Below are 27149 nucleotides of genomic sequence, written 5' to 3'. Positions count from 1 at the left end.
GGAGAGCCAACCCACTGGACCTAGTAGTAGAAGAAGACCTTGTGAAGCCTATAGAAAAAAAAATTCAGCTATTGTATATGTAGGGATGACATACCATGTAGTATGTCATTATGTATGTCAAATTATTTATAATGACTAACTGGGGGAGGTAATACCATCAGATTTTTAAACGCTAATGTGATCTCTGATGGATATAGCAGATCATCTAAAGTCTCTTTTATAACTACCACATGTTAATTTAGTGTGATGTTATATGATTTCAATATACAACTCTGATATTAAAATAACGCTTCTCGTAATTTTCTTATCTAATACTATCTCCTGAGAGGGATATATCACAAACTGTATCAAGAATGTCTTTGATTTCTTATGATCTTCTTGATTTTAGCCATTTCTTAGGTAAATAATGGAAGCCCAGAAAACATCAAAAATCTTGAAACTCATCCTTGTGATTAGATTCTGAATTTTGAATACTGTCCACACTCTCCTAGTCAGATTCATTTCTACCAGGGGTTGGCAAACCATGGCTTACAGGCCAAATCCAGCCCAGGAATTGTTTTTGTACAGGCTGAATGTTTAAAACAAAATTTAAGTGGCATTCAAAAAATCTGATAAAGAATGTCTATGGCCTGAAAAGCCTAAAACATTTACTATCTGGCCCTTTATAGAAAATGTTTGTCAACCTCTGTTTTAGGGGAAACCCTCGGAGATACTGCCATATTCTACAAGGCTACAAGTGTCCTGCTTGTTTCTGTCTTTTCTAATGATCTAGAAAATTAGGTACAATCTTTATTTGGGAAAAGACAACAATGTCAAAATTACACATGTAAGCAATATCTGATTTTGTGGAAACTACCGTCACAGCTTTAAATCTTGAATTATTTGTATTCACTGACAAGAATTAGGCAATTCTTACTAAATTGGTAATTATCTTACAAGTCTAATAAAAATTCACAGAGATGTCATTGGTAGATTGATAGGGATTATTAAGGCAAATCTAAAGCATCATATAACTTGCATGTTTGTACAAAGAAAACTAATGCCTAATTTAAAACCAATTGCTTTTTAAAGTTAATGTAGTCTCTAGAATAGAAGGTAAGAAAAAAAAAAAGAGAATATCATAAATCAACACTCATGCCTTTTGGTCTTCAAACCTATAACAAAAGGTCATCAATAACGATGCTTTAAATGACAGTATATGTCTTTGAAAATTACCTGCTCTCCATCAACTCCTGGGACTCCTGGAGATCCTGGCTCTCCCTGTTAAGATAAAAATTGATGGCTAGCTTCTTATTTATTATTGGTAGCATACTACACTAAGTAAAAATGAGGCAAAAAATGATGCTAGTTGGTAACAGTACAATTTAACTTTCAGCAAATGCATCATAATTCAAGTACGTTATTACATCATACCACATGACTATACAAAGTGAAATAATGTTTTTTTTTTCTTTTGGCCACACTGTATGGCATGCAGGATCTTAGTTCCCCCACCAGGGATCGAACCCGGACCCCCTGCAGTGGAAGCCCAGAGTCTTAACCACTGGACCGCTGGGGAATTCCAAAATAAAATTTTTTTTGAATATTATGTATAATAATACTTACATATCGCTAAGATTCAGTGTTTTTATTTTTTCCCTCATGTGGGATTCAGACTATAAGAATTTGGTGAAACAAAACTGAAATCATCTGATGGCTGACCATATCCTCCAGGAACAACCTATACGCCTCAGCTAGTTAATTTTTTCCTCCTTAAAATTCTGTATGATTTCTCTTATTTTCCAATTTGAGAAAAAAGCAAAAACATGGTAGTTAACTCAAGAAAGAGTAAAATGAAAGGCCCCATGTGTTTATAATATTTAACCTGGCATTGTTTGAACCGTGAATACAAATTCATAATGATTGTGAATGTGCTATTTCCAGATAAGCCTCACTGAAGGATATAATATATCAGATAATATCTTAATCCACAGAAAATTACTTTTGGATCAATTCAATTTCCTATACTATGCTAGGAACGAACTGAATTTACTATTCATATTGTGATTTATTAGAACCCTTGACAAACCCAAAATAGATGGATTTATTTTTTCTTAACTGAAGATGTTCCATTAAAGACAAATTTAAACAATGTGCTAGAGATTTATACAAACAACAAATGTCCAGTTACTTTTCAATTGGAAAGGTACTGAACAAATTCTTTGAAAGGCAAGATATTATTTTATATCAATGGGTCATTTATGTAGACCCCATTATAAATCTCTCTGATGCCCACACCTCGGAAACTTTGTAAAAACAATTCTTTGGAGTGTGTGAGTAGCCTGCCTCGCAGACAGATTTCCAAGGGAACTGACTTGAAGCTGTATTTTTCTAGAAAGGCTTGTTTGGTGATGTTATAAACCACAATATTGAAATGGTTAGAGTTGCTTTCCCTGGTTAGAACTTTAAGAGCTATTGGTCATAGTGTGAAATCTGAGCCTTCCAAATGTTAAAGGAAGGCATGACAAACACATAAAAAAAAAAAAAAGAAAAAAAGAAAAAATCCTTTTTTAAAAAATTCCAGATTTCCTGCTCTTTGTGGTAGCGGCAACATTCATTTTGCCACCAACAAGTCTGTTAAGGTTGGATGCAACTGGCTAAGCCCTAGTTTCATGCAGTCTGAATACTTGTCAGCACTCTGGGTCCAGTAATGGTTGCTATGCTTTTCCCTTCAAAATGTGACCCATAAATGTTTAAAGGAAAATATAATTCATGAGTTATTCATTTATCCTGCACCCACCAAAAGTAGTTTGTAAAGAGTTGTTTGATGTATAAGAAGTCAAACAGTCCTTGTTTGATAAAGGAAGGAGGAATGCTAATTTGAATAGGTTCCCATTCAGTCTGAGGCTGTGTGTCCTGAGTGAGAATGGGTTTTATGTTTGCCTCGTGCTGAATTTGTTGACTCCTGGTCATAGGCACAACTCCCGGCAATTATCCCAACCTTCTCAAGGGGAGATAATGGAAAGCATGAAGGACTGTATCAACTAAGCCAAGATCTCAATTACAAGATCATTGTGGCGTGTACGAGGTGGGCCAGAGTGCTGGCATAGTGGGAAGGGTGGCATGGTAAGAGGTAAGGGAGTATGACTAACAACCCTCCCCCACCCTACTTGTCTAGACATTCACTTGGCCAATTTCTTCCTGCCTTTCAGTTTCAGCTCGAAGTCATCCTTGACCCCAAGGCAGAGAGGAGCCTTCCTGTACACATCTTAACCAATGCACTTACTCTGTTTATTAATAATTGTGCCTTTACTTGCCTTTCTCCATCCCTGGGCTAAAAGCTCCTTGTTAAAACCCCTTGCTGGGCTTCGCTGGTGGCGCAGTGGTTAAGAATCCGCCTGCCAATGCAGGGGACACGGGTTCGAGCCCTGGTCCGGGAAGATCCCACATGCCGCGGAGCAACTAAGCCCGTGTGCCACAACTACTGAGCCTGTGCTCTAGAGCCTGCGAGCCACAACTACTGGAGCCCGTGCGCCTAGAGCCCGTGCTCCACAACAAGAGAAGCCACCGCCATGAGAAGCCTGTGCACTGCAATGAAGAGTAGCCCCTGCACGCCGCAACTAAAGAAAGCCTGCGTGCAGTAACAATAGAACCAACGTAGCCAACAATAAATAAATAAAATAAACCCCCTTGCTATATCCTAGTATCTTTACTAGATATCAGTATTTACCATGGAATAGAGGCCCCAAATTAATTGTTGATTAATGTAATTAATAAATGAATAGCAATTGGATTATAAAACACAGGGGATGTCGGTTTTAATGATATAGCTTTCTTGGCTAGGTAGCTAGGTAGCTTTCTTTGGGTCAAGTGCTTTTGGGGCTTCTGTAGGCCTTTGGGCTATAAAGAAGAGTCAAGTCCCAGAAGGTTTTGAGGTTTGTATGGAATAAGGTACATAGTTAGCATTGAGGACAATTTTGCTTCTGGAGATTTAGTCAAGTGGGGGCATAAAGCAAGGAACTTAGATCTTGGTTGACTCTACACAGAGGAAAAAGGAATCTACAGATTTCCTTCTAGGTTTTCTAGTCCAGCTCACCAAGATACTAAAGACTAGGGATCCAGGCCAACTTGCTTACCAGGGATAAAGACTGCATATGATTGGAGCGTTTTTTGTGTTATATCTCTTAGGGAGCAGAATGTGGTGGAGAAATAGAAAATAAAAAATCCCCAAACTTACAGTAATGTTATACATGAAATCTGTTTGAAATTAGCATCTATGTTCTAAATATATCTCACATAGCCAAGGACCTCAGTAATATTTTACTGCATATTCCTTTTAATAATAGAAAAATAATTGTTTCTAGGTGCTAGCTTTCAGTTTTTAAGTATCCTGAAAAAGTACAAAAGCTGATATGTGTGTATGTGTGTGTGTGTATGTGTGTGTATGAGGTAGATTTAGCAAATAAACTGCCTAAAGGCATAAACAAAAGATGGATTTTGACACCACTTGAATCTCCTACAAAAAACCCAATGATGAAAGTCGTATTTCAACACGTGTAGCTCAGTTCTGAAAAGCCAGAATCGCTGGCCATGTATTAATTGATCGAACGTGGTTTAATAAGCTTAAGTTTGGAGGGAAAAAGCTAACATTACCAATAAATTTTAGATATAATCAAGTAATTTGGTTTCTACTGTTCATAGTTGGTATGTTCTATTAGATGAAATTTAAATGGCAGAATGTTTGAATATATATAGCAGGATGTGTTATAAAATGACTGAAAGTGATGCCTAAAATTGTCATTTGTGAATGCGTCATGCTGAAGCTTTTCTTGTTCTTTTTATTATGAAAGGATTGAAGGAAAGGAACTTTTTTGGTGTCAGAGTAAATTTTCCTTCAATTTAAATATTTGCCTTTTTCCATACACCACATTTAGTGTTTCTTTACACTTACAATTTCTGTAAAACTTGTTTTTCCTTTGTTTAATATTCTGTTTTTCTGAATGTCCTCCTTCTAAATTTAATGCCATTTCTATTTCTCTCCCTTCTTTCCTAATTTTTCTTTTTTCTGATCCCTCTTCCTTCAGCCCAGACCTCAATTTCTGTTTTTGGGTTTTTTTTTGCGGTACGCGGGCCTCTCACTGTTGTGGCCTCTCCCGTTGCAGAGCACAGGCTCCGGACGCGCAGTCTCAGCGGCCATTGCTCACGGGCCCAGCCGCTCCGTGGCATGTGGGATCTTCCCGGACCGGGGCATGAACCCGTGTCCCCTGCATCGGCAGGCGGACTCTCAACCACTGCGCCACCAGGGAAGTCCCAGACCTCAATTTCTATTCTCAGCTCTCTTAAGCAATACTGTTGATCTCAGCTCCTCCAGTATTTTGTAACATTGATTTTCAGAGATACATATATTTAATATGGGATTCTCTGCACTATATGTAGTAAACGGAAACAAGTAAAATAAAGAATAACCTTTGGCCCTTGTAGTCCTTGAGGTCCAGGTGGTCCAGGGGGACCCTAAATCCAGAAAAGACAAAGTTTTAAAGTTTTAAAAGATAGTATCTGTAATAAATTGTATGCTTTAAATACTAAGTACACTCCACACCTCCCTAATTTCCATCATAATCAAATATCCTCCAGTATTGATATGTAAAGAGGAAACATTTACTGGTTATGGAATTATAAAAACTACCTACTTATATGCAGAAAAAAATCAACACATTTAGGTTAAAATAATGCTCTAGAGTTGATTTGTAAGACAATGTAAAATTGCTGCCATGTCCCACATACATCTTTTGGGGTTGAATTAACTTCCTAATATATTCTGTGTTTCTAGAAACACTTCTCTCCTCCCCCCCAACAAAGGCTTTGATTTCCCAAACACTAAAGAACAAAGCCATATGATTAAGATAAAGCCAAAGACTTTTAAGAAAAATAACAATAAAATTTTTTTGACTTTTTTACTAAGCAGACAAAGTGATTCAACTGGGGCAAATGTTGTAAAAGGTTACTAATATAAGAAAACATAACATTAAATATCAGATAAAAACAATGGCTACATTAGTACTATTATGACCGGCATGCATCAACACCGAATACAAAGTCACAAACCACAGAAATCATGCAATAGGAGTTACCGTGACTGTTAAGGTGGTAATCCTCTGTTGGGAAAATGTATTGATAAAGACAGAGTTACCTAATTTGTGTGCCAAAGTACAGTAATACATTTCTGAAATAAGATTTTGAATATATTTTGGCAAGACTGATGTCTTATAAGGAATTGACAAGATCCTGAAAACATATCTTCGAACGAATACCATAGATTGTAAAAATTCTTTTAAAAATTCTTTTTAGAATTTTATTTTAAAATCTATGGAAAAAGAAAAAAGAAATGTCAACACTTTAATTCACTGATTTAAATTATGAAGTAAAATGGTGTACACTGGTGGCTTGTCAGCAGAATTGGGGGCTGAGAAACTTTCCTATTCATAAAAACTCTATTTCTAGAGTACTTTGATTAGAGAAAATGGAAATATCTCATTGTATAAGTAATATTTTTTTCTTTTAGTTTGTATCTCAATTGGTGCATTATAATTAGCTTGTGTGTGTCTGTGTGTTTGTGTGTGTCTGTGTGTGTGTGCCATGACTAAGACAGGAATTGACATGGGATTCGCCTTGTTTCTTAATGTAAAGGGCTTGAATACTGTACCAAAATATATTCTCTCAAAGTATGAATCGCTAAAACAACCAATCCCCAATCCACAAACCATTTTTGTTTTTAAGATTTTCTAGTCTAAGTGCTGTACAAAAAGTTCTGTAACGCCTGTACCACTTTATGCGATTTTAGGGGAGAGAACATTTTCCATTAGGAGCTCTGGTCCTAGACAAACACTGTCCAATTACATGTAAACTTGTGACTATCGGTTTAACTCCATCTTTTTGTCTTCCACTGCTCCCTTCCAATTTCTAATTCAAGGTGTTGGTGCTGTTTTTTATTGTCGTTGTTGTAAAAAATAATCTTAACATCATCCACCCATCTCACTTCAAACACTTGAGTTTTTAGTGATATGGTGCATCATTCCTTAGAAAACAATACATTTATGCCTGTGTACAGATGGTTCAAGTTTGTATTCCATGATAAGATCAATCACGGTCATTACAGCTTCAGAGAAGACAGGGTAGGAAAAAATAACCAGTGCTTCTAAGATAGAAGGCAAAACGGCCACAAACTGGGGCACGGTTATAAAAAAGTTAAGGCCCAGATTTTTATACCATCATATCTATGTAACACAAGGCACTACTTATTTTATTCTTAAGGGATTCACCTAAACCAAGAGTTGAATTTACGGTTATGAGAAAGCTACTTCTTTGCTCCTATATGGGTAGATGAATCATTTAAAAAAGGCTATTAGAAAAGTATAGAGTAGAAATAATTTCTTTATCATTACTTTCCAATTATAAATAACATTTTTAACTAGACAGCAAAAACATAAAACCTTGGAGAGGGAAGGAGTTTAAAATTTAAAGTCTCAGAGGTTTTCCAACCTGAGCCATGTATGATTCATTTTCCACCTAAGCACAAAACTAGCTTGTCTTTTTTAAAGTTCAAGGATAACAACATGTTTTAAAATGAGTTGCCTAAATAAAAGAACATTATTATTGGAAACTGAACTATAACAGAAGGGGTTTAGATAAGCTTGTTAAATAACTATATTTGTGAGACCTAAAAATTATACACGGCAGGTTCCACCCAGTTAACAGAAGAACAAATGATAGAAAACTAAGCTAACTACTCAAAAACATAGTTTTAACTGCCATCTTGAAGAACCAGTGGGCAGACACTCAGAGACGTCCTAAAGATGTTGGCTCACTTTGGATTTCTCGTATCTGGTTCCTCTAAGTTAAAACTACATAAACTCAGCAGGGTTCTCTGTTGAACTTCAGTAATGACTTGAAAACCAGAATTTTTGGTAGTGATGGAGAAAGACATGTCATTCTCTACTGAGGCATGATGTGAAATGGGAGGCATGAGTTAAAGAAGCTGTAAATTGGTTGAAGGCTAGCAGGATGCTTTGTGATTTATTCTCTGAGATGCTTATATGAATCTCTGTAGAATTAAAAATTATTTTCAAAAAAAAATTATTTTCTTTCACATCTCATAATGATGCAAGCTTAAAATCACCCCTGATTTACACTAAAGAGGTTTAGTTTATATGGTGTTGAGAAATTTTAAAAGCTTGAGGTAGGAAATGAAAGGTTTTACTGCTAATTGTGGAAACATAACCACCTTAAATAAAAATCAAAATAAACGGCTTATGACAAATGCTCATGTAAATACGGGCATACCTCAGATATTGCGGGTTAGGGTTTCAGACCACCGAAATAAAGTGAATGTCGTAATAAAGCAAGTCACACAAATTTTAGTTTCCCAGTGCATATAAAAGTTTTGTTTAAACTGTACTGTAGTCTATTAAGTGTGCAATAGCATTATGTCTAAAAAAAGTGTACATACCCTAATCGAAAAATACTTTATTGCTCAAGGATATATTGTACAACACAGGGAATATAGCCAATATTTTATAATAACTATAAATGAAGTATAACCCTTAAAAACAGTAAATCACTTTATGTATTGCTCACCTGGAACTTACATAATATTGTACATCAACTATACTTCAATAAAAAAACTTTATTGCTAAAAAAATGCTAACTATCATCTGAGCCTTCAGAGAGTCATAGTCTTTTTGCAATAGGAACATCAAAGATCGCTGATCACAGGGAATTCCCTGGTGGTCCAGTGGTTAGGACTCAGCCCTTTCACTGCCATGGGCCCAGGTTTGATCCCCAGTTGGGGAACTAAGATCATGCAAGCCATGCGGCACAGCCAGGAAAAAAAAAAAAAGATCACAGATCACCATAACAAATATAATCAAAATTAACAAATTTGAAATGTTGTGAGAATTACCAAAATGTGGCAGAGAGACATGAAGTGAGCAAATGCGGTTGGAAAAGTGGAACCAATAGACTTGCTTGGCACAGGGTTGCCATAAACTTTCCATTTGTAAAAAAATGCAGTATCTTCGAATTGCAATAAAGTGAACTGCAATAAAAGGAGGTATACCTGTAACAATTTTCAGTAGAGGCAACAGTAAAATTTTATATTTCTAAGTGATATTTTTATAATTGTAATATGCACTTATTTATCTAAGTATCCAGATTTTGGGGCAGATTTTTTCTAGAGGAGGCAATAGTGAAATGGAATTTGCAAAACTGAATATCCATCACTGGTTAGAGAACTAGAAGAACAAATGTCTATTCCTTCCTCTCAATCTAATGGCTATTTAGTTTATTTATTAGCGACTCTTAATTCACTAGAGTACTATACTGGAAAAACAAATAGTTTTGAAGTGAAATAAAAAACCTATAAGCTATTTACAAGCACAACACATAGTTGCCTAAACAACCCCCCTAAGAATAATAAACCTTTAGGTTGAGGTATAAACATGAACTAGTTGGCTGTGATGGATACTGACTGGTTTACAGTCATATAGAACTCGAGGTGAAAAAAGAAACTGAGCACATCTATTCTTTCATATCAAGATGTAGGTGTTAGATTTTTTTAAAAAGTACAGTGTGTTTTGGCACATCAACAAAAGAGTATTCAGGAGCTCCTAAAAAAATAACCCTAAGCATAATATTAGATTTTATGGACTCTTAGAAAAAATCCATTCCAAATCATCCTCATTTTACAGATCAGATCAATGAAACATAGATACATTATGTGATTTCCCCAAAGTGACTCAGCTAGTTAGTAACAGAGGGGAAATCAAAGCAGATTTCAGTTTTAGACTGAGGGTAGCTTGCTTCATGCCAGGCTCTGTTCATGTAAAGGCTTTAAAACTCTTCCACAGTCTTTCCAGAAAATGGCCATGGCCAATAACATAGGAGCATATCTTGAAAGATAAGAGAGTGGATACCTCTTAAAGGCAGTTGTAAGAATTATGGTGCCACTGGAAGCAGTTTAAGGGAAATATACAATCTTGCTAATAAAGTTGAAAAATGTGACCCTATATTTTAGAAGTAAGAACTCTGACAACATAGTAAGTAACAAAAACTTCCTGTTCTTTCTCTTTCTTTATACATGCAGTTATCAGCTTGTGGGAAAAAGGGAACAATTCAGAAAAACTGTCAAACTAGAATTTGACAACAGCCCAGAGGCTACTGCTTGAGTCTAGTCCACTTGCACTGAGGAACCCTAATTCAAGCTGTTGATCGAACACACTGCCCAAGTAATGTTTCTCTAAGCAGTAATTATGTATCTCTATGTGCTTTACCAGAAGAAAAAGAATAAAAAGAACAGAAAAATACAAGGCTGAAGATGGATTCTGTAAAAACTATTTAATAAATGCTTTACTATTTAAAAATGATAGTTGTAACAAAGGACCCATAGAAATGTAGATCTACCATAATTAGATAATGTTAGTGAAATCATATGGGTTGAAAAAAAATCAAACAAGTACAAAATGGAAAATATTTAAAACAGCTAATTTGGCTTTCAAGCAAAAACATGGATTGTGCATATGAATGAAGTATACTTACGAATTCAACCAATAAGTTTATTTAATATTTACATGCCTAGACCTGGGTCAGACACATTGGGGGAGATAAAATAAGCATAAGATGAGTTTCCTGTCAACAAGTAATTTACAATCTGGTAAGAGGCAAAACTAAAGTACATTGTGGAATTTCAGAATAATTAAATGTTAAACTACTGGGTCCTGACTGCTAATATTTAAAAGGATTCAGAGGAGAAATTCACCTGGGTGGCAGCAGTGAATTGTTGGATAGGATTTAGATGGATGAATGAAAGAAAATGGATGAACCAGATAAAAAGATGGTTATTTTTATAGATATGATAAATATGTTGTGGAGAAATAAAAAATTCTATACAGGAAAGGCAGGGTTATAGGGCCTTAAAAGTCAGATGGAGGAGTTTGGGCTTGATAGAGTAGGCAAGAGGGTCACTTAGGTTTCCGAACAGATTAGAGTCATCAAAATAGTGATAGTTTAGGAAAATTAACCTTGGAGTGATATATAGGAAAAGATTAGAAGAGCAAGGAGGCACTAGGGGTAGAGGAATTGGTTAAGGGCTCATTGCAGTGTTAGATCTGATATAAACAACATGTAGACCTAGCCGGGAACGGAGAGAGTGGGGCAGCCTCAAGAGATACTTTGAAAAAGGAAACAGTAGCTTCTGGTGAGATATAAAGGATGAAGGACAAAGAATAGTTTTTAAATGACACTAAAGTTTCCATCTCAAGAAATTAGAAAACTTGTGGTTTCATGAACAGAAACTGGTTAGTTAGGAAAGGGAATCATTTGGTAGGTGTGAAAGGTAACCAGTATAATTGTATGTATTGGTGAGAGTTGACAAGGCAGTGTTGCATCCACAGTGAAAATATTCCTGGGAAGCTAGAGATATATGCAGATCAGACCTGGAGGTGAAAGACTTGGAAGGCATCATGGGAAAGAACACAAAGGGAGTGATTATACCAAGAAAAGATCAGAGACTTGAGAATGCCCAGAATTAGGGGGTGGACAGAGAAATTGGAAATACTAAAATAGAGTGGATCCATCCAAGAAGAAAACTGGAAGAAATGAGAGTAGAAGGTTGGAGAAACCAGAAAGAAAGAGTTTCAAAAGGAAGGTGGTTTAGTATAATGTCACGTACAAGTCAAGAGTGATGAGTACAATGGGCTTGACCTAGAGGTTATTGTTGACCTTTATAAGAGAAATTTCAACAAAATAATGGTACAAGCTACAACGCGGAGTCTAAGTATGAAGAGGATAAATAGGAAGCAAAGGTGATGGAGACAAGCCACACAGTCTATGGCTTTTTGTTAACAGAAGAAAAAGAATTGAACAGGAGCGGTAGCAAGAAATACCTATAAAAGACTTATTATGTGCTAGGCGCTGTTCTAAGTGTATAATATGTACTTAGTCATGTACTCACGACAACCCTAGCTCATGCACTTAGTAAGCAAGAGATGTGAACCCAGGCAGCTCAAACTCCAGAGCCACAGGGCTCTTAATGGCTTTGCTAGGTTCATGTATCAAGCAAGGAGACAAAGCTTGGCAAAACCAGTACAAGATTTAAGATGAGACTGACTAAAGCACATCTGAAGGTAGAAGGGAAAGAGAAGGAAAGATTGAAAAATGCTAGGAAATAAAGAGGATAAACTGGGGCAGGGAGAAGAAGATGGGTTCAGGAGATCAGGGAGAAGGTGTGCTTTGAGCGGTGGAGCCCTCTGAGATCTGAGGTGGGGGGTGGAAGCTGATAGTTACACACATTACAAGGGTCTCATCAGTGTCATTGTCTGTATCAAGGCAGGGAGCAGTCACTTGCCTGCAAGGCTTCGTGGAGGTTGCCGTTGTAGTCTATGATCTCGGTGGCTCCTTGATCTCCCTTTTGACCAGGTGGACCCTATGAAAAAATCAGTCAAGAGGACATCACGGGGGTCAGGCTAGGATGAAGAAGGGACTGTGGCGAAAACAGAAATAGCAGCGAACAGCTCTCTCTGACCATCGATTCCCGACTAAGGCCCAAATGTACTTTAGAATAAATAATCATGTTCAAAGTTTGTCCTTATTTCAAAGGAGGCAAACTACTTCTAACTTCCTGTCTGTGGTAGGTTAAATATATTAAATTGGATAAAAAAGAAATACAATTCAATCTCAAAAGCTGTTTCCTAAAAGTTATAATGTGTAGGCTAATCTGATTTGACTTGCAAAATTTTGTTGGCTTTATCCACATTTATTAAAGCAACTCCTGACCTCTCTCTCCTCATCTACACCTCATAGATTGCTTCTTCATTTTTTAAGAAGATGGAACACTGTACTGTAGGAAATGCTTGGCTTTCCTAACAGGAATAGAATTCCATTAAAATGGAAGCAAATAGGGAACAAATATATATATATATATATATATATATATATATATATTTGAACACTACCTATAAGGAGGGAACAAATATTTTTAAGATGTCTATCCTACTCAGTAGCTCTGCCACTGAATTTCCATTAGTCATGTCCTAATTCCCTGCCTGTGCTTTAAAAAGGTTCTGAAAATATGGACTATTGCTTTCTTTTTAATTGAGTTAATTGAAAAGTGGAAAGTTCTATTAGGTGGATGGCTGTGGTTTTGCTATTGCTCATTGGCAGAGGGGAAGTAGATAGAAAGAGTTCTTTAGACCTTCTCCTTATGGGCTTATCTTACGTGTTCCAGTCTATATACTCAGTGCTCCTGGTGACTACAATAAAAAATAGGAAGAAAGGGGGGAGTAGCAGGAATAGTCACAGTAGTCTACGTCCAGCGCTACTGTTGGGTATTATTAGTCCAAGTGCCTTGTGAAAAGCCACATAGACACACACTTCAAATCTAGGCTTGTTGGAGGCCAAAAGAGTAGATGAGACACACTCACCCTTGGTCCCAGGGCTCCAGAGTCCCCTTTGTCTCCACGGTCACCCTTTCCCCAGTGAAAAGAGAAGAAAACCGAGTTAGTAGTGAGGCCAACAGTCCAGAAATATCTCAAATCTAAGGATGTATTTAACACCATACAGCAACACTTTTAATAAGAACTTCTGAAGTGGAAAATAACAACTAGAAATACAGTAACCACTGACATGGCAAATGCTTCTTTAAGATGCCCCCCGAAGTGAATTAAACTTCCCCCTTCAGATGACAGAGTATTTTGAAATAACAATACATATGGTAACTTGCTTCCTAGGGATCTTGAAAAGCAAAGCAAGTGGTTTCTATGACACCCAGAGCAAGACTTTACCTCTCAGACTGAGCTATGTTCCTGCCTGTATATGAAGAGATTTGGGGCAAGGCGGAAAAGAGGCAACCAATTAATTGGGTTGTCTGTTTTCTGAGAAGTCATTCTAGGAAGATTTAGGAGGGAAAGGTCACCAGCTGGGCCTCCCTCTGATGATGAAGATCTAAGGAAAAGTTTTCTAGAGGTATAGGTCTCTTAGCCCTCAGAAAGTGCTGAAGTGGACAGCAGCTAGCTGGACCAGGTTGGCGGGGCTGAAGGTCAAGATCTGGGCAAACGCAGCTTTCTCTTTTTTTCAATGCAACATGAAAAGTCTCTAAATGTCCATTTATGGTGTGATGACTACCTCCCATCCCCGCCAAGAGACGCCAGGAATCATCTAAACCTCAAACTGCAAATGCATCACTGAGAACACTCAAAATTTTCAGAAGTCGAAACAGAAATTTCGGAGAAGAGATTTGAACCTGGGTAGATTTGAAGGTTCTTTAAAACAGCCTAAAACTTACAGGGCCTTTTTCCTAATTAGAATTCAAAGCATTTCTATATGTCTTTCTTATAAACTGGATAAGGACCAACGAAGATGAGCAGGAAAAGGGATTATAATTTTTCTATCCACATTATGCTAATAACATTGACCATAATAATAAAATTTTGCTATGAATGGGGAATTATTAATTTCTGCTGTTTTCCCCATTTTCCACATTATTAGCATGATTAATAACATGATTAATAACATGATTCTGCTAGTAGTATATAGATTATTGCAGGTACTATATAAAGAGCATGATAAAGGAGAGAATTTCAATTAGTGGTGAAATTTTAATGGAATGAAGGGAGTCACCTGACTTGAAAGCAAAGTATAATCTGAACATTTATCACAAAGATAGCCAGGAAATAAAAAATAAGATTATATTGTATATAATTTAAGTAAAGTACTTAATTTTTTCCAAATAAGCTATACATATGAAACAGGAAATACAATTTCTCATAAAGAATGGTCTGAAGCACAGAACACAAAAACAAACAAGATGAAAGAAACCAACTGTTCTGAGATATCATCATAGGGATGAAATTACCGCAACCCCAGTGTGTGAAAGAGTTTCATCTAAAACATGATTCTCTGTGGAAGAGACACATGTTACATGACGGCCTCATGTTACATTAAAATGGTTACCCAGTTACTGACCTTTGACCCCTTTGGGCCTCTAGTTCCTGATTCACCTTGTTTCCCCTATTATAGAAGAATATGAAGATGAAAAAGAGAACATGACAGAGGGAGACAAGAACAGAAAAAAAAGAAATTAGCAGTGACTTAGGATAATACAGAAAAATGGAAACACTTTATTTTAACTGCCTCAATATACGACTCCATATAATGTAGGCTGTTAAACACTGAACATAGGTATTATCACCGTATCATTAGTTCACGCCCTGGTCTCTCCACCAACCTTCATGCCATTATAATTCTGAAGACTGCCCACCCATCAGCGGATGGGAAGAGTTCTGTGACTAATTCTCATTAGTCTCAACAGTGTTTGCATAAATTTCCTTTTCATCAAAGAGTAAATCATTTCCTGTGTCTCTAGGATGGGTTATTAAAATAAAGTGTTACCATACTAGTTTGCAGGAAGTTTAGAGGAATAGATTGAACAGTCAAATAAATCCTTAGCTCTCATACTTTCAAGGTGTTACACACCATCAAATTACCATAGAAACTAACACAACACGGTTCCACATTTTCCTCAGTAGGTTTTAATATACATCGAGTGGTAAGGTGTTAGTGTGACAGTACCTCCCGATTTATATTTGGATGTGTTATTAATTTGTTGGCTGAACAGAACAGAGTAAACTGGAAAAGTTGAATTGTAAAACCCTTTTTAGAAAATAACGAATTGGTGTGAATTTCAATGAATTATTTGTGATTTTGGCTGTTTTAATACCCCTTGAATAATTTTATTTTAGTTGCATGTTCTTAAGTAAGTGGCACACATTTCCAAACCAGAGAATGTTGTTTTCCAGTGTGAGAATAACTGACCTTTGGTCCAGGGGCTCCAGGCTCCCCTCGATCCCCTCTTCCAGGATGCCCTGCCTCCCCACGGTCGCCCTGTCACAAATCGCAAAATAGGTAAATGGCGCCCCCTATCACCCCCAGCTAGTCCCTGTAGGTTAATGAGTGAGTTGAATAAAATCAAAGAAAGCAGAAAGTTACTATTTATTTACCACGTACTCGGCATTGTATTAACCTCAACATGGATTATCTCATTTAATAATCAAAATAATTATTCAGGGCTTCCCTGGTGGCGCAGTGGTTGAGAGTCCGCCTGCCGATGCAGGGCACACGGGTTCGTGCCCCGGTCCAGGAAGATCCCACATGCCACGGAGCAGCTAGGCCCGTGAGCCATGGCCGCTGGGCCTGCACCTCCGGAGCCTGTGCTCCGCAACGGGAGAGGCCACAGCAGTGAGAGGCCCGCATAACGCAAAAAAAAAAAAAAAAAATTATTCAACGTTTGCATTTTCATTCCCGTTTTATAGACAAGGAAATGGTTTGGTAAATGCCTGTCAGATGCCTATGTTGGTAAATGGAAAGACTTTTTTTCTTTTTTTGGCCGCGCCCTATGTGGGATCATAGTTCCCCGACCAGGGATCGAATCAGTGCTCCCTGCATTGGAAGCTCGGAGTCTTAACCACTGGACTGCTAGGGAAGTCCCAGAAAGACCTTTAAAGGGAATTGATAAGGGCCATCATTAATACCTCACAACAGGCATGGACATAGTTTTCAGTCTGCAGCAACTTTTTAAGATCTTCCGAAGCAGGGCAACATGGCTAAGTGCCAAGTTTTGTAATTTGATTTTCTGGGCTTTACTCCTGGCTCTGGAATACTTACCAGTTTTGTGTTTTGGGGAAAGTTAGTTAAGTTCTGAAAGCCTCATTTTCCTCTGTAAAATGGAGAAAATTAGAGTACTGGTTTTATAACCTAGAAACGGAAAGTGCTTGGCATTGTACAAGATCCATAGGTGTTACAGCTTCTACTAGATTTATAGCTCTGGGAAGGATGAGCATGGTCACTGCCCACAGGGAGCTAGTGCTCTAGTTAGAAAAGATCCACATGAACAAAATAGTTAAGAGTTAAGTAATGTAAGGAGTAATGTAAGTAATGAGGAGTAATGTAAGGAGTAATGTAAGGAGTAATGTAAGGAGTAATGTAAGTAAAGTAATGAGGAGTAATGTAAGGCCATATGTGAGAGAAGAAGAAACTTCACAGGGTTTTCAGTGGTCCAGATTGACTTCCTTTTGGTGAGACTTGGGTCATGTCCTGAAGGATGGGGTAGGGTGTATATTATAATTATCACAGTTTATAACTGTGCTATTGATGAGTGCAGGAACTGCACAAAACACTTTACATGCATTATCCTATCTAATCCCCAGGACAAATGAGAAAGGTGAGGAAACTGAAGCTCAGAGGTTAAATAACTTGCCCAAAGCCTTTAACGTGGGAGAGCTGCAATACAGAACTGACTGTAGTCAGTCTTCAATTTTTGCATACATGTTTTTATATGTAAATCTTTTGCACATCTCTGGTCATATTCTTAGGATAAATTCCTACTAGACAAATGGCTGTGTCAAAAAGTACAAACATTTTAAAAGCTAGCTAATCGCCCTTCAGGAAGACGGTGCTGTTTTACACTCCCTGAACACAGACTTGAGAGCGTTCAGCTTCCTGCACGATGGGTAGAATTTCAATAATCAAACAAGTTTTGATTTCTGGTGATGGTATGTTTATGGATGAGGGAGGCACCCTTCTCACTGAAGGACTGATTCGTCTTGGAAAGGAAAAGAAAGTAGGATTTCGATCTGTTATGGGTGATGTCGGGATTTAAATTCCAAGATCTTTGTCTGTATCATGCCCACTGTGGGAAACCTTTGTGGTTTTGCAGGGGAGGTGGGATAGATTAGGGCCAGGATGAAGAAGACTCAGTAGGTTTCTCAGCATGAACCAAAAGGGGGTGGGACAATGGAGAGGTTGAGAGAAAGACAAGGGACTTGATTGGATGCAGGAGATGGAAAAGGTGCTCCAGAAGGGATTTTCCAGGGATTAGAGACTGAAGCACTTTTGCTGGTATATGGAATTTTTATTTAAATATGTATATACCATGTTTGGTGTTGCTCTTAATATTTTACAGAAGAATTCTAAAATGGTAACTATAATCTTATTTTAGAGAAAAACAAAAATTTTAGAAAATCATTTCTCTGTAGTATTTGCCAGAGTAGTGGAGTCTATATATGTTTACCTAGAATCACTTATTATCATCATGCCCCTAATCAGTTGCTTACTAGTCTCTCTCTAGAATTACATTACATATTTGTGTACTTTTTTCTTTTCTTCCACCCCTTTCTTACACATATTACAGTGGAAGCTTCAGTAGAGTAGAGACTGTTTTTGTTGCATTTATTCCCCATTCTCAAATACTAGAAAAATGTCTGGAAAAAAATGTGTTGAATTAATGACTAAACAATATTATACAAAGTATTCTAAATTATTCATAATAAAGTCCTATTTCTTTAGACTGATGGAGGTTTCTCTCAGGCGCTATACAGATGCTGAGAATACAGCAGTACATAAAACAGATTTTCAGATGCAATTATACGTATTTCTTCATTATGATCTCTCTTCACTGTGTTGGGGATAAAATATGAGGACTTAGTTTATTTTTAAAATCTGAATTTACTGGTACAAATCCAGACTGCCTACGCAACCGGTAAAAGACTAGTGTTTGGCTGAAAGAGATTTTTAAATAATCATGACTTTTCCATTATGATACCAATTTCATGTTAGATAGGTAATTCAGCTGAAAATTAACTTCAGAATACTGTTAAATGAATTTCTTATTCACATCCCTCTTGTGGAAATACAAAACAGTTACAGTACAGTCTTTACTTTTATTGGGAGTTCAGAGTAGTATCTGTTATAAAAGTATCTGTTCTGTAAAATCAGGCTGGGTTCTTCATGAACAGTAATTAATGTTGATTTTACGGCTCTACATCTGGATTTTTTTGACTGTGGAGAGTTTAAAATAAGTGAACAAAAGAAAATATATTTAGGGCTGAACTCTACACTCCACAGTCTGTGTTTCTCCTATTTTCCCCTGTTTAGCAAACAAAATGCCACAAACATTTAGAGATCATGTTCACGCCCGGTCCTCTCCAGCACTGACCAGGTTTCCCGTTTCTTTGTGCTTATCCACAAAGCAATCCTCTTTCTCTACCTGGTTCTGAGGCTGCAAGCCTGAATAAATACGAGAGTTCTGACATGAACACAGAATGCTCATTATTCTTTTGTTCTCGCTCTTTTTATTCCAGAAAGTGCATTTCGTGTGTAAATCTGTTCAGGCTAAAACAGGCTTTCCTCATATTTTGTTAATAAGCTTGACAGCTCATTATGTGAAAAAGAAATTGCTGAGCAAGCAGTAATTTTACATAAATTCGACAGAGTTTTAGTCTCCCTTTAGGCCACACATAGTTTCCATTGACTAGGATTAGAGTTATTTTCCCTTGACCAGCGGAATGAGGACTCCTCTGTCAGAACAAACCATGAACATATTTCTCGAGCTCTTGGAAATCATCCTGGCTTATTTCTGCTGAATGCAATACACATTGAGGCAAAACTGCTATGGTTTAAAAATAAAAGAAAGTAGCTTGATCTAATTTTGCTCCTTCTTTGATTCATGAGTCTGTCATGAATAAAGTTCCATCCTCAGAGCTGTACCTTTTTATGTCTTACTGGGTAGATAAAAAGGGAACTATGGCTCTGACTGTATCCACAGCAACCTAGTTTTTTATATGGCAGCATATAGATTTTGCTTTTAGGGCCCTCTCTCAGGTTGCCAAGTGGAAGATCACGAGATGGTTTTCATTACAGAATCTTTCTGCAGACGTTATTCAGGATGGATCCTTTTGGGATGAGACACTTAGGAATCTATATGACGTCAGTACTTGCCTTTGCAATCTAGGGAGTGATGGGGGAATAGTAATAATGTTTGATTTATGCGTATGTCTTAAAATGGGTAACGAGGGGCAGGAGTTAATGAGTTCTACCTCTCCTCCTCAGAATTCCCTCACTTTTCCATATGGCCAGGAGACTAATAGCATCATATCAATTTAGGTACAATTTGGGGGACAACTGGAACAATGAATGTATTCCACCATCCTGTTGTCTTGCCTAAGGCTTTCTGGAATTAACTTCCTATTATTCTATTTAACATGGTATTCCCATTAGAAGTGTTAGGAATAGGTGCTAAGCTGCTTTAGTTCTCCATTAGGCAAAAATATCTGGTCACCTAAGGAACATAATGGACTAAAAATATATGATCAAAAATTTCAGAAAGGAAGGAAGGGAAAAACACTACATTTACCTTTGTTCCTGGTAACCCTGGTAAGCCTGGTTCTCCTTGAGGACCAATGAAACCTGGTTCTCCCTTTAAAAAAATGGGCATATGAGATTATTACATATTTGACAGTAAATATGTAAAGTTAGACTGATTTCCTTCTACTGGGATTTTACTCCTTTGATTATATATAGTCTTCTTGCTGAGATCCAGCTACTAACTATAAAATTAATCAGAACTGGTTTCGATCAGCCACAGTACTTTGAGCAAAGCTTTGGAGGAGCCTGAGAAAGTAAAAGTGACAAAGAAACAAGACAAATGTCTTTACAATTTCCTTTCTCATCTGTTGTCCAGTGTTTCTTATCATTTACCAAATCAAGATCCATTATGTTAGGGTGGATGTGGTAGGTAGCGTCTAAGATGGGCCTCAATGATCCCACCTCCTGGTATTCAATGCCTTTGCGTAATCCCTCTGCTTGAGTGTGCACTGGATTTACTGACTCATGTCTAATGAACAGAATATGGCAGAAGTAATGGGATATCACTTCTGAGACTAAGTTATAAAAAGACAGTGGCTTCCATCCCGGGGACTCTTCCTTGTTCTCTCTCACTTGAATCAACTTGCTTTCTGGAAAACAAGCTGCCATGAGCAGCCCTATGGAGAGGTCCGCATGGTGAGGACCAAGGTCTGCCAAGAGCTGTATGTGTGAACTTGGGAGCAGATGCTCCACCCCAGTAGAGTCTTCAGATGAGATCACAGCCCTGGCTGACAGCTTGACTGCATCCTCATGGGAGACATTGAGACAGAGGTACCCAGCTGAGCCATGCTCAAATTCTTGTTCCTCCAGAAGTGTGAGAGGATTGTTGTTTTAAGCCACTCCCATTTGGGGGGCTTGTATGGTAGGCAGCAATTGATAACTGATACAGTGGGTGTGGCTAGGGAAGAGACTCGGTAATGTTCAGATGGAAAGCAAAAAATCTCTTCTTGCCCAGACTCAAAATCTCTTCTCTACCACCTGGAGGAAACCCAGTTGCGGTATAATAAAAAATATATATTTGGTCTTGTTCCTGGTTCCTAAAACCTTTGGAATTTCCTGAGTAATAAGAGTAACAGGAGCATGTTTTGTTACTCTTAACGAGCCCCTTTCAAACATATCTGAGTTTATGCTAATGGGGTGACTATGGTGGGCCCCTAGACAGCTTCAGGGTCGGGGCTGTGATAAGAAGGTTGGAACTTTCAACCTTTCCCCTCCTCTCACCACCTCCAGAGAGGGAGATGGAGATTGAGTTTAACCACCAATGACCAATGCTTTAATCAATCACGCCTACATAATGGAACTTTCATAAAACTTCCAAAGCAGTGGGGACTAGAGAGCTTCTGAGCTGATGAACACATCCATGTGCTGGTAGGGTGGCACCCCCAACTCCACGGGGACAGGGGCTCCTGCCCTCAGGACACTTTTGACTTCACCCTTTGTACCTCTCCATTTGGCTGCTCATTTTAATCTTTCATAACAAACTGTGATGGTAAGTATGGTATTTTCCTGAGTTCTGTGAGTCACTGTAGCAAATTCTCAAACTTGAGTGGGAGTGGCAGAGGGTGGCTGTGAGTACCCTGGAATCTGTAGCCAAGTCAGACATAAGTCCAGGTAAGGCGGAGAGGGTGAGGTGGGTGGTACCTGTAATTGTGGTCTGAAGTGAGGGCAGTCTTATGGGACTGAACCCTTAAACCTATGGAATCTGATGCTAACTTTGAGTAGTTAGTGTCACAATAGGATTGAATTGTAGGACATGCAGTTGGTGTCAGAGAATCAGAGTTGGAGAACTGGTGTTGGAAAAGACACCAGGTATTTGGCATCAGAAAACACCCGACACCAGTGTTCACATATAAAGTTTTATTTTCTTCTTAACAACGTGAGCTCAAATGTAAAAGTCTAACTTCCTGAAATCTATAACGAAGTTTTAAAGCAAAGAAAAACAAAACAAAAACATAATGCCTCTGTTCCCATGTTTTCTGGGATTTGTTTGTTCATTTGTTTCCCCCCATTGGATTATTTCTGGAGCAGTAGCTAATGTTGTTTGACATATTTGATTTTTTTCTAAGGTAGCTATATTTCAACATTTGTTTTTCGGAGCTGAGCAGCAAGATACAGAGAGGATGTTTGATAAGAAGTGTTAGAGTGTCATGAAATATTTCTGCAATAATGATTTTTTAAAATATGCTGTATAAAACCTTGGTGTCGGGCAGGGAACAAAAGGATATCAGCACCGCAAAATTTGCTGAACAGTGATAAATAACTGAAATGGATTATCTCTAGTTCTTATGCTCATGGTACTTCTTTAAGAAAATAAAAAGTGTAGGGGAATGAATGTTTTAGGTTTATTGTTTGTGAAATTTCTATAACTCTGTTCTACCTGTCTCTGTATCTTTACATATAACGGAGAGGAAAATCTGAACAAATAATTTTGGATCAATCTCTTAATTGTCTAAAGTGACAATCAACTATATTCAGAAAACTCAATGATGACCATTCTATTCTTATAAAAAAAATTTAACTTGTTATTTTAAACAAAAAACATAAGAAATATACTTACTTACAAGTAAGACATTTCTCCCAATGAAATGATTTATATAAATACATAAATATTCCCTCTCCACCCTCAAGAAAAAAGCTGTATTAAAGTTCATGTGTATCATTAGTAACAACTTACTGTAATGAAAATATAATGCAAGTTAATAGGTGGAAAGTTTACAGGTAGACAAGACTCTTGCAAATCTTCAAGTAGAAATAAAATGATTTCACTGTTAGCAAAGCAAATAGAAGCACCATTAAAGCATACTAATACAAGAGAAGAAAAAAGAGTAAATGTTGCAAAAATGTATTTCTTATTTAGTTTAGTGCTTAGTTTATAAAAAGTTGAAGCATGCAGTTTCATAAGTCACACATAAATAAATAAGGCTTTGTGATCTAAGTGACCAAAGTGTTGTTTCTTCCTTTTTAAAAGCATTAATGTATTTAAGTCCTCCTGAGTTAAATGGATAGCAATTTCCTTTATACAGAATGTTCAGGGTGAAAATTTTTATTTCAAGATATAAAATTAGCAATGCATTGGACACTCAACAATTTTAGCATTATTAATACTGGCTTATTTTAAAGGCTCTGAGTATGATTAGTGGTACTTTATCATGCCACTCTAAGAAAGCATCTACCATCTCGATTCGTTTCTTATTTCAATTTATTCAAGGGGAACAATAGCATACTTAATTTTAGGATCACAGCTCCATGTTTATTTAATGCCAGAGCTCTCAATTACTTTAGAGACATTGTCTCCATCCTGTCTATATCTTGGCAGGATTGGGAGGAAATAATCATTGGTCTCTTTTCTGTCTCAGGCTTGAAAGACAATTATTGAAATAAGGCATAAGTATGTCTACTCATGGTCTTGAGCTGGTTGGACTGTTTCTTACCTTCCTAGATTTATACCAGAGGTTCTCAGAGTGCCTTTTCACTTACCATTTTTAGTGTACAGAGTAGGAAAGATTGATTCATTGATATGGTTTCAGATTTCACATTGCACCTAACCTTTAAGTTGAAACTACTACTTGTAGAGTTTGGGGTAGTATCAAAGAAAAGAATAACACAATTTCATGGAAAGGCTATTAAAATAATCTTCCCATGTCCAATTACATATCTGTATGAGGCTGGTTTTTCTTCATATGCTTTAACCAAGACAACAAATTGCAACAGATTGAATGCAGAAGCAGATATGAGAATCCAGCTGCCTTCTATTAAGCCAGACATCGAAGATATTTGGGGAAAAAAAAAAAAAAGACAACAATGTCATTCTTCCTGCTGATTGTTTGTTTTGTAAAATTCAGTTGTGTTTCATAAAAATGTTATTTAATTAACATATAATGGGTTGTTTAAATTTCCGTTTTAATATCTAATACAGACATATCAATAGGTATAACCTACATAAATAAAAACTCCTTCAATCCTAATTTTTAAGTGTGTAAAAGGGTTTTGAGGCTAAATCTTTGAGAACTGTTGGTACAAAGGTACAGAATGGAGTTAAAGCCTGGCTTTGCAGGCTGTGATCCTGAGTTGCCAAATAATGAAAGATTCTGGTGTCATTAAGGGGTGACTTAGTCAAGACTTATTGGATAATTCAAGCAAAGCACTTAGCACCACCTCTAGAACAAAGTAAGTAAGCAATAAATGTTATTGTTGTTCTTATATTATAGCCTCAAAAATGCTAGCTATCATTATTTTATTAGTGGTAGTAGTATTATAACACCTCTGCAGCTAATTAGTGATATACATGGTGACTTCTTGATTCTTTACAACTGTATGGGGTTATACTCAATACCTCTTCAACTCCTTTCAAGAAGTAACCCTAAATTTTCTCATGTGACTATATCATCGTTTTATGAGACGATATCCATCTGCCAGAGCATTGAGGATTGCAAAACGAAACGTGTGTAAGGTAGAGAAATGACAGGTTTACTAAGAATGAGTTTCTTCCTGTAAGAAAGGGAAAGGAGAAAAAATGGTCATACCTATTAAATTTCCCTAAATAAATGTAACCCTTAAAAAAAAACTTGCCTCTTTGGCAAGGATTGATGTAGAGTTTAAAGGTCCTAGAATTTCCTAAAATGTCTAGGAGAAAGCCTATGACAACCTATGATTCTACAAATACTTTAATGTGATTAAAAGAATAAGCAAGTGGTTAACCCACTTTAGTCACAGTTCTAGTTAACCAGGAGAGAGGAAAGAGACCGAGTCAAAGGAAGGTAGGGGAAAGCAGCTGAAATATGATTCAAACACAAGACATTTTTGCAAAATCATTTTTTGAAGTAAATCAAACCACACCAAAATGAGGTTACCTAATTTTTCAGGACAATACACAGGAGAAGTAACTATTTTTATTGGACTGTATGATGCTTCTCAGAGCCGTTTTTACATATCTAGTCTCATATAATCAATGGGAAATAGGAGATTGCTAAATTGAACGTTATTCACACGTATTTTCTGAATAGACAAGGTGGGGGAGAGATGCAAACGAGGAAATTGGAACTATAATGGAACTAAGCTCTTATAAGACTTTTAATTAAGGAACAATTAAATGTAGAGTTTTTTTCTTTTTCTTATTTACAAGGCAATTACCCAAATTAGAAAACCCAATTATAATTTGAGTGAGCCACTGTTGGAATAACATGGGAACGTAAGGCAGGGATCCTTTGAAAAGGGCAGATGCTGGCTGTCATAATTAGGGAAACGTGGATTTATACAGGTAAACTGCAAGTAAAATAGCTCTACCATTAAAGTGAAAACACTAAAATATGACCTTTTCTGAAACAATATTCATCTTTTCAGTATGAAGTGTTAGTGCTTTTTTAAAAAGTGACAACCAAAAAATGGCTAAGATAAATGAAGGAAAGGCACAGGCATTAAACATTGGTTTGCCATGAATACCAAGGCACCAATCAATAGCATAAGAATAAGTTAAGAGCACTAATTACTTCACAGCCACTTTAATCTGTTTTTCTCATATATATATATATATAATTTCATATATATATGTATTCTAAATTTTCCTTCACCTCTCTACCTATTCACTCACTATCTCAAGTGAGATAGTATTTTAGGTTTTTACTTTTCTTATCATTGAGAACAAGATTACAAAGTTAATTGGGATTCCATTCATACTGGAGTTGTTGATCCTGTGTGGAAGGAAAGCAAAAGTGTGAAAGCAACCAGCTAGCAGGGAGACAAGACAAGAGGAGAGGAAGAATGTAGAGGGCCAAGCATCTTAAAATGTTCTGTTCCTCTACCATGACCAGAACAGTTAAACCCAGGATAATCTGCTATTTTTGTTGTTGTTTTGTCTTCACCGGTCCTGGCAATGTCCAACTAGATCTACCTTTATGACAAATGGAAAAATATAAACAATGAAATATCTAACTCTTAAAATAAATACAGAGCTGTGATTTAACCAAAGCCTGGAAATAAAAAATATACAACACTCTTTATCAGAACCTTTAAAACAATCCAACGTTTTAATCACTAAAACACAAGTAATGGCTGGCACCAAATTCTGCTACCCAAACCACATGCCTACCAGTGATCAGATGGTTGTCAGAGAAACAGAAATTGCAGCTCTGTTCATGCTACTGCAATACGGCATTGAGGCAGCTTCAAATTTCAAAATGAAAATAAAAATTTGGTTTAACTTTCTGGTCTTATCTTAAATATTACATCTGATTTCTTCCTGAGTTGTTTCATGAGTTATGTCCTTTGTTTCTTCTCAACATCAATTAATTAGCTCACCACCCATGAGTTAAAAAACTAGGTCTCAGTTCCAAGACAGTAACATATCTTCCTGTGTTGAGCTGGTAGAAAAGATGAATAATGAAGTGTTTGTGGTTCTGGCAGCTAAACTGGGATTCACGTTGGGAAGAATAAATGCTATTAATTCAGGATAAAGCACAATTAGTAGTCTAGTAATAAACTGCTGGGAGAAACAGCAGCAAACAGACCTATTTGAAAATCTGACACAGGTTTTGCTAATTTGAATGAGAGCTTTAAACAGCCAGGGCACATAAAGATGCAGAAACTAATCTACAAAGAATAGCTATAGCTGAAATCAAACATGTACTTATACATGACCAAGTTAGGAAGGCCTAATGGTCTCACACTGATCTTTCCAACTATAGTTAACGCTTTCAGCAGCCACAACTTTGATCTTGTAGTATAAAGCTCAATTAAAATAAGTCATAGTAACTAATACGGGCTATATTTGAAAAACGATCCTGTTTTTTGCACCAAACAAAAAGTTCCCTTGATGATTAGAGTGTCAGTATTAGAGTTTATCCCTCTCTCTCCTTCTCTGTTTTCTTTCATAAATTGGCAATATGCACACAGAGAAATGAAGTAAACGACAAGAAGATTTAGCT

The 27149-nt window shown here is 37.0% G+C and overlaps 1 protein-coding gene across 3 annotated transcripts in view; it reads right to left on the bottom strand.

Annotated features, from left to right (window-relative positions):
• Positions 1-27149, bottom strand: part of COL25A1 (collagen type XXV alpha 1 chain) — a gene marked incomplete at its 3' end in the record, with an annotated part of 463727 nt that overhangs the window by 30304 nt on the left and 406274 nt on the right. For 2 of the 3 annotated variants that reach the window (XM_082837697.1, XM_082837698.1), the window contains 8 exons: positions 20219-20281; positions 15844-15912; positions 14995-15039; positions 13455-13499; positions 12380-12457; positions 6111-6134; positions 5446-5490; positions 1216-1260 (listed from right to left, as the gene is read on the bottom strand). In XM_082837697.1, coding sequence (XP_082693823.1) covers positions 1216-1260; positions 5446-5490; positions 6111-6134; positions 12380-12457; positions 13455-13499; positions 14995-15039; positions 15844-15912; positions 20219-20281 — 414 coding nt within the window. The remainder of the gene's footprint in view (positions 1-1215; positions 1261-5445; positions 5491-6110; positions 6135-12379; positions 12458-13454; positions 13500-14994; positions 15040-15843; positions 15913-20218; positions 20282-27149) is intronic. The other variant, XM_082837696.1, reaches the window with a different exon arrangement.

This window comes from Leucopleurus acutus, assembly GCF_964270905.1.
Source record: "Leucopleurus acutus genome assembly, chromosome: 4".
Lineage (NCBI taxonomy): Eukaryota > Metazoa > Chordata > Mammalia > Artiodactyla > Delphinidae > Leucopleurus > Leucopleurus acutus.
The sequence above is the reverse complement of the archived record's forward strand: the minus strand, read 5'-3'. Positions and strand labels throughout refer to the sequence as shown.